The sequence below is a fragment of the Giraffa tippelskirchi genome, chromosome 2 (genome assembly GCF_054371585.1).
Source record: "Giraffa tippelskirchi isolate mGirTip1 chromosome 2, T2T-mGirTip1v1.2.pri, whole genome shotgun sequence".
NCBI lineage: Eukaryota > Metazoa > Chordata > Mammalia > Artiodactyla > Giraffidae > Giraffa > Giraffa tippelskirchi.
Genome location: NC_137276.1, coordinates 206314588 through 206328282, shown reverse-complemented (window position 1 = coordinate 206328282; position 13695 = coordinate 206314588). Strand labels below are relative to the sequence as shown.

The 13695-nt window shown below is 38.3% G+C and overlaps 1 protein-coding gene across 2 annotated transcripts in view; it reads left to right on the top strand.

Moving 5' to 3' along the window:
* The window catches only part of ROBO2 (roundabout guidance receptor 2), a 642112-nt gene that overhangs the window by 605190 nt on the left and 23227 nt on the right, over positions 1 to 13695 (top strand). For both annotated transcript variants that reach the window (XM_081552579.1, XM_081552570.1), the window contains 2 exons: positions 7683 to 7943; positions 12142 to 12347. In XM_081552579.1, coding sequence (XP_081408705.1) covers positions 7683 to 7943; positions 12142 to 12347 — 467 coding nt within the window. The remainder of the gene's footprint in view (positions 1 to 7682; positions 7944 to 12141; positions 12348 to 13695) is intronic.

Here is a 13695-nt window from a genome sequence, read left to right as displayed (position 1 = left end):
CTAGAGAAATGGTCCTGATGAGCCTAGTAGAGAATGCACTTGTGGACACAGTAGGGGAAGATGAGGGTAGGACGAATTGAGAAAGTAGCACTGACTTGTATACACTATCATGTGTGAAATAGTTAATGGCAAGTTGCTAAATAACACAGGGAGCCCAGCCTGGCACTCTGTGATAACCTAGTGGGGTCATATATAATTATGACTGATTCACATTGTTTTATGGCAAAAACCAACACAAAATTGTAAAGCAATTTTCTGCCAATTTAAAAATAAAGAAATAAAAAGGAATATGAAAGAAAAGAAACAAAAACACAATTAATAAGGAGAATCTGATCCCTGATTCAGGAAACTCACAGCAGTGGGAGGTAGAAACCAAAATTCACACACACACAATTTTGTATGGGAAGCCCTAGCTAAGCACGTGTACAAAATAATAAGTTGCGTACAGAAAGGGGTAATCATGTATGCCAAATAAGGCTGGGGCAAGCCTATGGAAGCTGAGTTTCAAGAAGAATCTTGAATCACTTATTCACGAATAATAATACCCAGAGTTTCTCTTTTCACTTTCACGCATTGGAGAAGGAAATGACAACCCACTCCAGTGCTCTTGCCTGGAGAATCCCAGGGATCGCGGAGCCTGGTTGGCTGCCGTCTATGGGGTCGCACAGAGTCGGACATGGCTGAAGTGACTTAGCAGCAGCAGTACCCAGAGTTGGGTGGCTGTTGGATGCCAGGCTGTTAGCCAGAGGCAGAAAGGATAAAGACAGTGAGAAGTAGTTCCTAACATGAGTGCTTCCCTGATGGCTCAGTGGTAAAGAATCCACTTGCCAAGAAGGAGACACGGGTTCAATCCCGGGTTTGGGAAGACCCCCTGGTGAAGGAAATGGCAACCCATTCCAATATTCTTGCCTGGAGAATCCCATAGACAGAAGAGTTTGGAAGAGTACAGTCCATGGGATTGCAAAAAAGTTGGATACGATTTAGCAACTAAACAACAACCACCTAGTCCCTAACATAAAGTAGTCTCCAGATCAGAACTGATTGCTAACCAATGGCTACAACAAAATGTTACTAATGTCAGCATTTGCTGTGCAGGTGGAGAGAAAGTTCCCCAGCCAAAGGCAATAAGTAGAAATAAAAGATGGGGGGGGGAGGGAATAGTCCCATTAGTTTTCCTTTAGTATTTCTCCAACTCCTCCTTTGCAATCCAACCCTATTCTAGTCAGGGTTACCTCCCTTTCCTTTATTTGCATTATTAAGTAAGCTTACCTCTCTATTGTAATCCTCATCACATTGCATTCTAATTGCTTGTCTATATCTTTCTGCATTTTGTAGCTATTGTGTGAGGTTTACTGAGTTTGAAACAAATGCACAAGGTAGAAGATAATCTGAGAAAGTGACAGGAGGCCAGTTTTGAAGTTTTGTATGTCTTACAGGAATTCTGATCTTTGGATATAGAAGGTAGATTGGAGAACATGAGGCCAAGGCAGGTAGAGAATGTAGGGGATATTGCAATAGACTAGAAAATACCATGAAAATGATAAGGAAATAAAGCAATGCAGCAAGATGGAGAGAGAGAGAGATACATTTTGGAAATATATCTAGCCCAGGATAATCACAATCTTGAGAAGATTGTCTCTTGCTTTATTACAGTGTTTAATTTTGTTTCTAAGGGCTTAGATATCATCAGTTTTCTTTCTTTCTCCCTCTCTTTCTCTCTCTCTTTCTCTCTTTTTTGCTGTGCTAGGTCTTGGTTGCTTTGCGTAGGCTTTCTCTAGTTGCAGCAAGTGAGGGCTACTCTTTGATGCAATGCACAGGCTTCTCAGAGAGGTGACTTCTCTTGTTGGGGAACGTAGTCTGCAAGTGCATGGGCTTCAGTAGTTGCCACTGCTGAACTCCAGAGCTCAGGCTCAGTGGTTGTGGCACATGGGCTTAATGCTCTGTGGCATGTAGGTGGGATCTTCCTGGGCCAGGGATCTAACCTATGTCCCCTGCACTGGCAGGTGGTTTCTTATCCACTGTGGCACCAGGGAAATCTAGAGAACATCAATTTTCTTTCTAAGCCTTTCTTGAGCCATTTTCCCTTCACAATATTAAATATCAAAAGTTATCAAATCACTGCCCAAATAGAAAATAATTGGTTAATTCAATACTATATCAACAGTGGTAAATGTTCTCTCTCATCAATATGCCTCTCTCAGCTAGGCAAAATGTATCAAAATGTAATTATTCTCAGCTATAAATATAATGTATTTTAATGTAATCATGGGATACTAGGAAGAATTCTATAGTAATGCACTAGAAAACTGATGCTTTGTTTGGCTATAGCAATCAGAAATTGGCAGGCTTTTCTAGGTGGTGAACTTTATTGTATTTTTATTAGTAATTCGGTGTTTGTATCTGGCCTTTTCACAAGTTAGTTCACATGCAACATTGATTTGTTGTCATCCTGCTCATTATTCACCAGGCAAGACAGATAATATGATGCCTCATATTTCACTGACAATAAGTCAAAGAACAAAAGCTTATCTAGGAAAGGTTGGCCAAAAGACCTTTGGATTGGCATTAGAATCATTTGCACAGTATTTTTATGTTATGGCAAGAAAAAGTTGAATTTCCATCACTCAAGTAAGATACACATCTATGAATGTGAAAGAAACTCTAAAAACAGAGCTAAAAATGCTTGGTTTTCATAAACATTCATAGAGTCATCTGTTACTTTCTTGCTCTTCTTCAGAAACCACAGGAAACCTAAGTATCTGGTGTTCTAGAATGAATTAAGAAACGAATACCTCAGAGGTGATACCCAGTTCTCCCCGTTGTACGCTTTGCACCGTGTCCCAAATTTCTTTCATCTATTCTCTCATGTTCTTCACCTAAACTGTCTTGTATTCCCCATCCCGCTTATTCTCCACTTCTTGCACAAACAACCGAGATGAATCCATGCTTTTTTCTTAGTTTTATGTTCCACAGGGGGACAGAATTTGCTCACTCCTGGTCTAGTAATAGAATATCTTTGCAGCAAAGACTTGGAACAATTGATGATAAATGCTCATTCTAGTTAAATAGAATAGCAATTAAAATATTTTTTAATCATTTAGTGGATTATGTAATGTAATTGTATAATGTTAAAAATCACATTTATATGGTTAGGGTCTCCTTTGCTTGATGGTATTTGGATAATAAAAAATGAGTGGAGCATAACTAATTACAATTTTTTCTGTGCTATCTGAACACATTATATATATATATACATATATATATACTTATTCCTTCTCATATATTCTACATGTATGTTCACTGCATATATGTGTTCCCTTTAAATTACTGGAAGGATGGCATACTACTTATGAAGAAGGGAAATTTTAGGAGATACTTGACTACTTCCATTTGAAAGATTGAATATTCTTTAAATGTTCTTTGCTCAGGGGTACGACATTCCTGGCAATAGCGGTTGTAAGCGAGGAAAGTCCATGTACTAGTTCATAGAATGAAATTGTACTGTTTTGTAACAAGATTTATGGAATAAATTTAATTATAACTATTGATGAAATATAACAGGATGCCCATTCCCTCCTGAAAATGGGCAGTTTTAAAAAATTAGGTTTCTTATACGTGTTTTTGTTTGAATTAATAATATAACATTTCAGTTCAGTTCAGTTCAGTCACTCAGTAATGTGTGACTCTTTGCAGTAATTGTCCAACCCCATAGACTGCAGCACACCAGGCTTCCCTGTCCATCACCAACTCCTGGAGCCTACTCAAACTTACGTCCATTGCGTTGGTGATGCCATCCAACCATCTCACCTTCTGTCATCCCCTTCTCCTCCTGCCTTCAATCTTTCCCAGCATCAGGGTCTTTTCCAATGAGTCTGTTCTTCTTTGGCATCAGGTGGCCAAAGTATTGGAGTTTCAGCTTCAACATCAGTCCTTTCAAAGAATATTCAGCACTGATTTCCTTTAGGATGGACTGGTTGGAACTCCTTACAGCTCGAGGGACTCTCAAGAGTCTTCTCCAACACCCCAGTTCAAAAGCATCAATTCTTCAGCACTCAGCTTTCTTTATAGTCCAACTCTCACATCCATACATGACTACTGGAAAAACCATAGCTTTGACTAGATGGACCTTTGTTGGCAAAGTAATGTCTCTGCTTTTTAATATGCTTTCTAGGTTGGTCATAGCTTTTCTTCCAGGGAGCAAGCGTCTTTTAATTTCATGGCTGCCGTCACCATCTGCAGTGATTTTGGAGCACCCCAAAAAAAGTCTCTCACTGTTTCCGTTGTTTCCCCATCTATTTGCCATGAAGTGATGGGACCAGATGCCATGATCTTAGTTTTCTGAATGTTGAGTTTTAAGGCAGCTTTTCACTCTCCACTTTCACTTTCATCAAGAGGCTCTTTAGTTCTTATTCACTTTATGCCATAAGTGTGGTGTCATCTGCATATCTGAGGCTTTGATATTTCTCCCAGCAATCTTGTTTCCAGCTTCTGCTTCATCCAGCCTGGCATTGCACATGATATACTCTGCATATAAGTTAAATAAGCAGGGTACTGGGATAGAAGGTTACAAACTTTTACACCACAGATTCTCTTCTTTGAATGAAATCTGTGATCCCCAGTATATAAGACATATTTTTTAATGCCATAATTTTAGAGAAATTTATTTTTTCAGGTCATATTACTACTTAATAATCAAAAAAATGAGAATATGAATATAACCAATGATATTTTCTAATATACAGAAATTGTTATTTGTAACACATTAAAGTGTGCCTGATACTAAAATGTAAAAGATTTCAGAAGCGATATTCCTATCACACTATATAGGACTTCTGAAACAATGTCTTCAGTTTGCAGCTCATTGAGATAGAAGATTATTTAGGTACCCTCAACGAGAGATGAAAACTGAACAGTCAAAATGTCATCACACTCTGTATAAAACCTCTCAGTGACAGTCCATCACCCATAGGCAAAATTCCAAACTCTTTCTCAGGACTGATGAAGCACTTTGTGATCTAGCACAACCCGCCTCATCTATAACCAACCTTCTTTACTTGCCAATTCTTACCAGTTAGAAAATTGAGTTCTTTGAATACTTTATATTTTCCCTTCCTCTGGGCCCACTCATGTGTTGCTTAGAATATCCCCATTTCTGAGGGTCAGCATAGCCCTGCCTAACCCCCAAACTGGTTTCAACCTCCCTGCTCTATTCCTTTAATACTTGGTATCTTTGATTGTTTGCTTCTTATCAGCCTGTCCCACTGGATTGTATGCTCTATAAAAAGATCTGGCTACCTGACAGATGATTATCAAACAAAAGGATGATAAATTCAGGAGTTTTACGTACACTTTATTGTTTAGATCTGTTTTAGTTTAGCTGCAAAACTGAGCAAAAAAATACATAATTTTCCAATTCCCTGTGTCCCCATACATTCACAACCTTTGCCAGTATCAACATCTCCTACCAAAGTGGTACATTTGTTAAACTGATAAAACTATATTGCCACATAACTATCACCCAACAGTCATGGTTTACATTACAGTTCACTCTTGGTATTGTACATTCTGTGTGCAGATGTACAAAGAACAGTTGGATGAAGGTATACGAGCATGTATACCATCATTGCAGTATCATGCAACATAGTTTCACTGTTGCAAAAATCCTCTTTGCCCAGTCTGTTCATCCCTCACTCCCCTTAACCTCTGGCACCCACTTATCTTTTTACTGTCTTCATAGTTTTGCTTTTTCCAAAATATCATATAGTTGGAATCATAAAGTATATAGTCTTTTCAGATTTACTTATTTCACTTGATAATATGCATTTAATTTTCCTCCATGTCTTATGATGCATGGCTTGATAGTATATTTGTTTTTAGCATTGAGTAATATTCCGCTATCTGGATATGCCATGAGTTATATATTCATTCACCTCTTGAAAGATATCTTTGTTGCTTCCAGGTTTTCAGCAATTATAAATAAAGCATCCATGTATAGTTTCTTGATAAATACATTTTCAAACAGGATAAGTAGAAAGACACTCAAGTAAAGCTATTCAGAAATCATCTGGACATTTACAAGTTGCTGGTTTGTAAGGGACATCAAGACTAGATATATACATTTGTAATATTCATTCATTTTTTATTTCTTTAATGTAGATAATCTTCTATATGCTGGATACAGTAGTAGGCTCTGGAAATGCAAAGTTGAGAACTGCGAAGTTCTTGAGTTTGGATCTCACAGAATAGTGGGGGAAAAGAGACATGAAATAAATAATTTCAGTATAATATGGAGATTGCACAGTATAAGTATTATCAAGTTGTAATCAGTTCCTTATGGTGGGGACAGAGAAGGCTCACAGAACTAAAGACACTTGAATTGAACCTTGAAGGAGACACAGGAGCTCACAGTCAGATGATTTGAGAATAGTCATATACAGACCCAGAGATTTGAAAAAATTATCGAGTAGGCTGGTGTTGGAAAATAATGGGAAATTAAACTAAAATAATAGGCTCATGAGATGGGGAAGTGTCTTTTAATCCCCACTAATGAGTTTGAACTTTGCTTACATTAGCAATATCACGGAATAATTTAAGCATAGGTATGATGTGAATGAAGATTTTAGAAATATAATCCAATTGCCTATATGGAAGATAGAAGGGTTGAAGATGCCATCCCAGGAGCTAGGAAATCTAATGGACTGGTTCACATCAGAAGGAGACTGATTTATGATCATGGCAGTAGAGGTAAAGTGTCGAATAGAGACTTGGGAGGTATTTCAGAGGTTGACTTTTCAGAACAGTTACATCTAATATTATTTTTATTAGATATAAGTATAAAATAAAATTTCTTATTTTACCGTTAAGTTTTCTTTTAAAGTACATTGAGATCTATCTGATGTATGAAAATAATAGCACTGTGGGTAAGGTGTAAACAAAAATGCTACTGATTTTGTGTCACAATTAAAACATTTTGGGTTGATTTTCCATATTCCCCAGCCAGAATCCGTAAAACAGAGTCTATTTAAAAATTGTTATTTTTCTTTTTAATATATATTTTATAGGATTAGGTTTTCAACTTCTGTTTTATAGATTTTAGATGTTGAGATACACAACATCAGTTTCTAATGAAAAAATAAAGAAAATTAGGATAGTTGAAAAGTTATTGAATGCATTTTGTAGCACAAAGTCTTAATGATTGACATGTCACATGGAATGTAATGTTGGCATGGACTTAGACTAAGAGTCAATAAAATTATCAAACTTCTTAGATAAATATTGGCATATTCTTTTGGTGCACAAGGATGAATGAGAGAAGAAAGTAGTTAAATCTCCAAGCACTAAGTTCATTAATTGCCCGTAGTTAGCAACTTGGTTTTTTTCCATGTGAATACCTTTGTTGGGAAATTATTGCCTTTTGTAACTGTGGGGTAACAATTAGCTGATAAGATGTTTTAAGAATAAATTGAGATTTTGAGATAACAGATGTACTTATGATTAGAAATTAAGATAATGTCTAATGATTTACTACAGGTGATTTACTATAATAGTGCCAACAACTAGAAATCAGGCAGAAGTGAACTGAGAGAACATCTTAGATGTTACTGTGGTTGCCATTCATTGCCAGTGTAACTGTGTGTGTATGCCTATGTGTAATGCGTTTTCTTTTTTTCATTTAATTTCAGCTACGATAGTGATAGCTGGTGCCCACCATTACCAGTTCAAACTTATTTACACCAGGGTATGGAAGATGAACTGGAAGAAGATGATGATCGTGTCCCAACACCTCCTGTCCGAGGCGTGGCTTCTTCTCCTGCTATTTCCTTTGGACAGCAGTCCACAGCAACTCTTACTCCCTCCCCACGGGAAGAGATGCAGCCCATGCTGCAAGCTCACCTGGATGAGTTGACAAGGGCCTATCAGTTTGATATAGCAAAGCAAACATGGTAATCGTCCTTATTCGTTCAGGGGACCCATGCTTTCAACACACAGATAGGGGAAACATTCTTGAATATTATATTCACCAGAGAGTCTCATTGAAATCTGCAGCTGGAGTTAGAAATACTTTGGTACAACTCTGTAATCATCTTGATAAAGGAAATTGACTGAATAAATGTTAAATAATTTGACCAAAGTCACACAACTGATTAGAGTGAACTGGAGCAAGAATTCAGGATCTGCTGAATTTCAGGCTCTAGTGCTTTTGGCTATGCCAGAATCTTTTCTTATGTACAGTTAGCTTCAATTAGCTTCTCCTTGAACTCACTTCCAGCCCCATAATGAAGGACTCTTTTTGGAGTCTTCAAAGTGCCTATGATTAATTCTGTATGTGGTTGTGAATATGTAAATGTAAGCTTCTGCAAATCACATATGGTTAGTATCAGTTATTAAAAGACCTTTTCTGGGTTGAATTAAATGAGACAGAAAAAAGCAACAATATTAATACAGTAAATGCATCCCTAAAAAGGCCTTAGAATACACTGTGTGAGTGTATCTGTTCGGTTACTCAGTCATGTCTGACTCTTTGCGGCCCCATGAGCTGTAGCCCACCGGGCTCTTTTGTCCATGGAATTTTCCAGACAAGAATACTGGAGTGGGTTGCCTTTTCCTACTCCAGAGGATCTTCCCAACCCAGCGATGGTACACGTGTCTCTTCTGTCTCCTGCATTGGAAGGCAGATTCTTTATCACTTGCTCCACCTAGGAAGCCCTTAGAGTAATACCTTACAAATACAAATTCCTTGTTTTCCTAATAGATTCATAAACTTTCATAAGATATAGATGACTGTCTACTTATGTATCCTATGAAAATACACGAATAGTGGGATTGACTCTCACAATTTTGTACAATTATTTTTTCTTATTTACTCTCCCTTTTCCCAAATAGTAACATATGAGTTTGACTCTTGAAAATGAAATCTCAGTGACATCCGATTAGGTCAGTGACATACCTCTGATTATGTACATACCCGTTTATTTATGTCCTGTGTTTGAAGTTAAATTTTCACAAAATACCATTAGCTTCTTTTTTGATAGTTTTAGTTACTGAAATAAGCTGATAATGAGACAAATCTTATTCTCAGTGTTAACTAGTTATTTCTAAATATATAACTAAATATACAAAGAGATACTAAAACCCAGAATATCACTTAAAGCTTATTACAAACATAGGTTCTTAGAACCAGAGGTTCTTGAACATTTTCTCAATCATCAGATGTTTTTTCAAAGGTCAAAGACAATTTACTCTTAAAAAGTACTGTTTTTCATCAGCCTGCTTTCTAAAACACTATTAAAGCTGAAGCCAGCTGCTTTAAGAGCCAAAGAATTTCCTTCAAGTTAATTAAATGAAGCCCTGAAGCTTAATCATTTAAAGCACAGATTCTAGCTCAGGGATTGTCAACTCTGCCTGCATTTTGGAATCATCTGGAAAACCTGGATATATAGCCCCCACCCCCAGATATTCTGATTGCTTGGTCTGGCGTTTGACTAGGGTCAGCCAAGGTTGGATCATGGCCACTCCTTACTAGCTGTGTGACAACAGGCAACTTGCTTAACACTTCTGTGCTTCACGCCTCCATTTGTAAATGACAGTGGTAATTCATAGTAACTGACTCATCCACAAACTGAGAGAACCGTCCCTCCAAGACCACCCTCACTTCTGACATTATGTACAAGTTTGGAGAGTCCCCAAGATTACCCCCAGGTTTAAGAATTCACTAGCATGACCCACAGAACTCACTGAAAACTGTAATTTTCAAAGTTATAGTTTATTATAATGAAAAGATAGAAATGAAAATCAGCCAAGAGAAGAAATGCATGGGAAAAAGCTAGAAAATTCCAAAGGTGGGTCTCCTGTTGGTCCTTTCCCAGTTTAGTCGTGGAAAGCATAATGTCCCAGCAACCCCAAGTGACAATATGAGTGGAGTATTGTCAACCAGGGAAGTTCACATGAGCCTTGAGTTTCAGAGTGTTTATTGGGGGTCTTTCACCCAGATGCGGTTGACTGCCTGAATGGCTGACCCAATTTCTGACCCTTCCTGAAGGTGAGCTGATATTGTATGACTCCAAGTCCCCATCATAGGTCATATTGTTAGACTTTCTGGAAGAGCCTCTGGCCTCCAGGTAATCAAAGACATTTTATCCGATGGGACATTCTAGAGCTTAGAGATTACCTCTTAGGAGATCAAGGCAGACATTTCAGTTCTCTTTGGGCAAGGTCAAATTCTTTATTTCACATCTTAGTTTTTGGAAGAAGTAGTGAGTTTGTACTTGTATAGTACTTAGTATCTAGCCACTTCGTAGCTGTTATTATTTAGAGGGCATGGGTTTTCACCTGAGTTGTTCACTGCTCAGTTGTCTGAGTTGTCTTTCCACTCTTAGTAAGTGCTCCATAGTCACTTGCTGAAGGAGTGAACAGTTCATCTCCACCTGTCCCAGGTACCCACAGAGCTGACTCTGCTTCTCTCTCTGAGTGTGCTTCCATTCAGTCTAACCATGCCACCGAATGTCACACTGACTCCCCATATAGGAGGTCCAAGGATCTCATGGACAGAAGGTTCCATGTGCTCGTACAGCAGCTTACCCTACTGAAGTGGCAGTGCCTGCATCTGGGCTGCACCGGGACATCACAGGAGGAATATTTTCAAATAATAATTCTGGGCTTCCCCTCCAAGGAATCTGTTCATATTGACCCATGAAGGGCATAACACACTTATAAATATTATATATCCTTAATTGCAGTGGTCTTGAATGCTATGTCCCATGGCTTGCGGGATCTTAGCTCCCTGACCAGGGATTGAACTCGGGCCCTCAGCAGTGAAAATGCTGAGTCCAAACTGCTGGAACAGCAAAGACTTTCCACTGGTGGTCTTTTAAGCAATTTGTACCGAGGCCAAAAAGAAAAATGTTTTCTAAACAGACACCATATTCCCTCTTTAATGACAGTAACAAATAACAGGCTTGCTTTCCTTCAGCATTTTATGGTTTAGGAAAAAACTCCTAAGTAGTCACAAAACAAGCCAACTGGACTCTAGGGTCCAGCTGTGCATTTTGCTAGCCATGTCAGTTGAAACTTAAGTCGCTTAAATTTGAACTTCACTTTTCTAAATTCTGAAGGAGAGATGGTAATACAAATTGTGTCTACTTCACAAGGTTAGGATTAGAGTTACCCACTCGTTGCAGCTGGTTTGTTTGGCATACCTGATATTCTAAATGCACAGTGCTAAGGTGCCTTTGAGGTGCCTTCTGCCTTTGAGGCGCCTTCTGCCTTTGAGGTATTTAAGACTTTGATGGGGCTTCCCAGGTGGCACTAGTGGTAAAGAACCTTCCTGCCAATGCAGGAGACATAAAAGATGCGAGTTCGATCCCTGGGTTGGGAAGATCCCCTGGGGGAGGGCATGACAACCCATTCTAGTATTCTTGCCTGGAGAATCCCATGGACAGAGGAGCCTGGCCAGCTACAGTCATAGGGATGCACAGAGTCGGTCTGACTGAGGCGACTTAACCGCAGCAGCATGGTAAAACAGATGCAAAAATAAGTAGCCAGGATACAAAGTAGCCATTCCTCCCCTACACTATATTAAAGTGGAAACAACTGCCAGCCTGATTCCTGGAAGATTATGCAGGAAAAAAGCCTGGTAGAGCAGGGGATGGGCTGGTTGGAGGGAGAGGGTGTTTGCATTAGGTTTTCCTGTGATATCTTTTCTTCATAAGGGTCAGCAGGTGACATGGGTTACATAGGCTTAGTAGAACTTCTACAGGAAACTGGGAACATAATTATGTACTTTTTGGACCAAAAAAAGAAAAAATCAGATTTAAATAGATATTTGTGACGAATATTCCTGTTCTCCTTTGTGTGATATATTTGAGCAAAAAATGCTGGGACTGTGCGTTTTCTCTGTGTATCATCCCATAAATACCCATAAAAGAATGTGCTGATCTATATTGTTGTTATAGTTTTGGCAAGTCATATACGCATAGCCCATTGTCTCTGCTGAAATGTAAAAACAGCACAGTAAGCTCCAAAATTAGTTAAAGGAAAGGGAGAAGACGAAATAAGTTACCATCGCATGCTGTTTAATTCTAATTACAATTTTGTGAAATGCTAATCCATTCTTCTTTTTTTTTCTTCCCGTTTGAATCCCAGGCATGTTCAAAGCAATAATCAACCTCCGCAGCCCCCAGTTCCACCGTTAGGTTACATGTCTGGAGCCTTGATTTCCGATTTAGAAACAGATGTTCCAGACGATGATGCTGATGATGAAGAGGAAGCTTTAGAAATCCCCAGACCCCTGCGAGCGCTAGAGCAGACACCTGGATCCAGTACGGACAATCTAGAGAGCTCTGTGACAGGTAACGGAACTGATTTCATAGGAATAACTGACCCATTTGTCACATGAAAAATGCCTCGAAAATCAAATACTTTCATATGTAAGATTTATTCCACTCCATCTATTTCAGTGACATTTTTAATATGTTAATATTAAACACAAAATTCAAAAAGGATTTGGAAATACTTTTGCTTTGCTGCAAAATGATAAGAAAATTCATGAATTTTAAAAAGCTTTAAAGACATGAAAGAAAACTCAATTATATACAGGGCTTTCAGGAAAAGTTCATTCTACTGGGGAACCAAGTCTATTACATAAAAACCTTGACTTTTAGAAATGATATATTTTGTATATCAGGAGCAACGTATGAAGAGAATACAATCTTAAAACGCTTCTTAGTATTTCACCCTGTAAAATCATTCACTGATGAAAATAAGCCAGTCTTCAGAATAAGCCTCTTTAAGATTGCACATGGTATTATTTTTAGAGTGGGGAAGATGGAAAGCAAGATAAACTATAACTTTATGCATTTCATATTGTTGATCCAATAATTGCTGCTCTCCCAAGAAATAGTTATTTTTGCAGTTTACCCTTTTGTCTTCCTCTAGCCTCCTTCACCAAGTTTAAGGCTGCAATTGGTATTCCCCTAGGATGATCCCAGGATTGCATCCTATTTCCAAGGATGTAAATTTATCAAATTGTATTGAAAAAAAACTTAAATCCTAGAGTTACCACAGTGACTAAAGAGAAAAGTAAAAGTTCGGTCCTTTTAGTCAAGTAAATATCCATTCTTTGATACACACACAGGTGCCTTTTACCTGGCTATAAAGATGTACCTGCTACAAATGTTTGCCTCTGTGTATCAATGGGTTCTTCAGCAAACCTACCCATTTCTATATTTACCTTCATGACACCCTTCATTCTAGGAGGCCTTTTACCACAGTTCCATTTAATTCATTTTTACTCCAACAGCTTCTTAATTTGCACTGATTTTACACTGCATGTTAGAGTTTAGAAAAACTGGCGGGAACTACTTTATGACAGTGATGAAGAAGCATGAGTACCTACATGTTTCCCCTGCATGACTTCCTGAATCACACAATGTAATACACAAGCCTCCACTTTTCAGGTTTTCTTTTTTACCTGGGGGCTGTCGGCTTGCCGAGCTAATTAAGATTTAAGAACTCCTGTGATTTGAAATCCAGAGCCAACTGAAGGTGGCAGAGCAGAAGTTTAAATCATTGAATGCAGAGAGCTAACTTATTAGTGCAATATTATGTTAAGCCCCTTTGCCTGAATTTCTAGCATAATCTCCTTCAGGGTAAAATTCTGCATTATTTGCATATCTCACTAATGATACTGAACTCTTC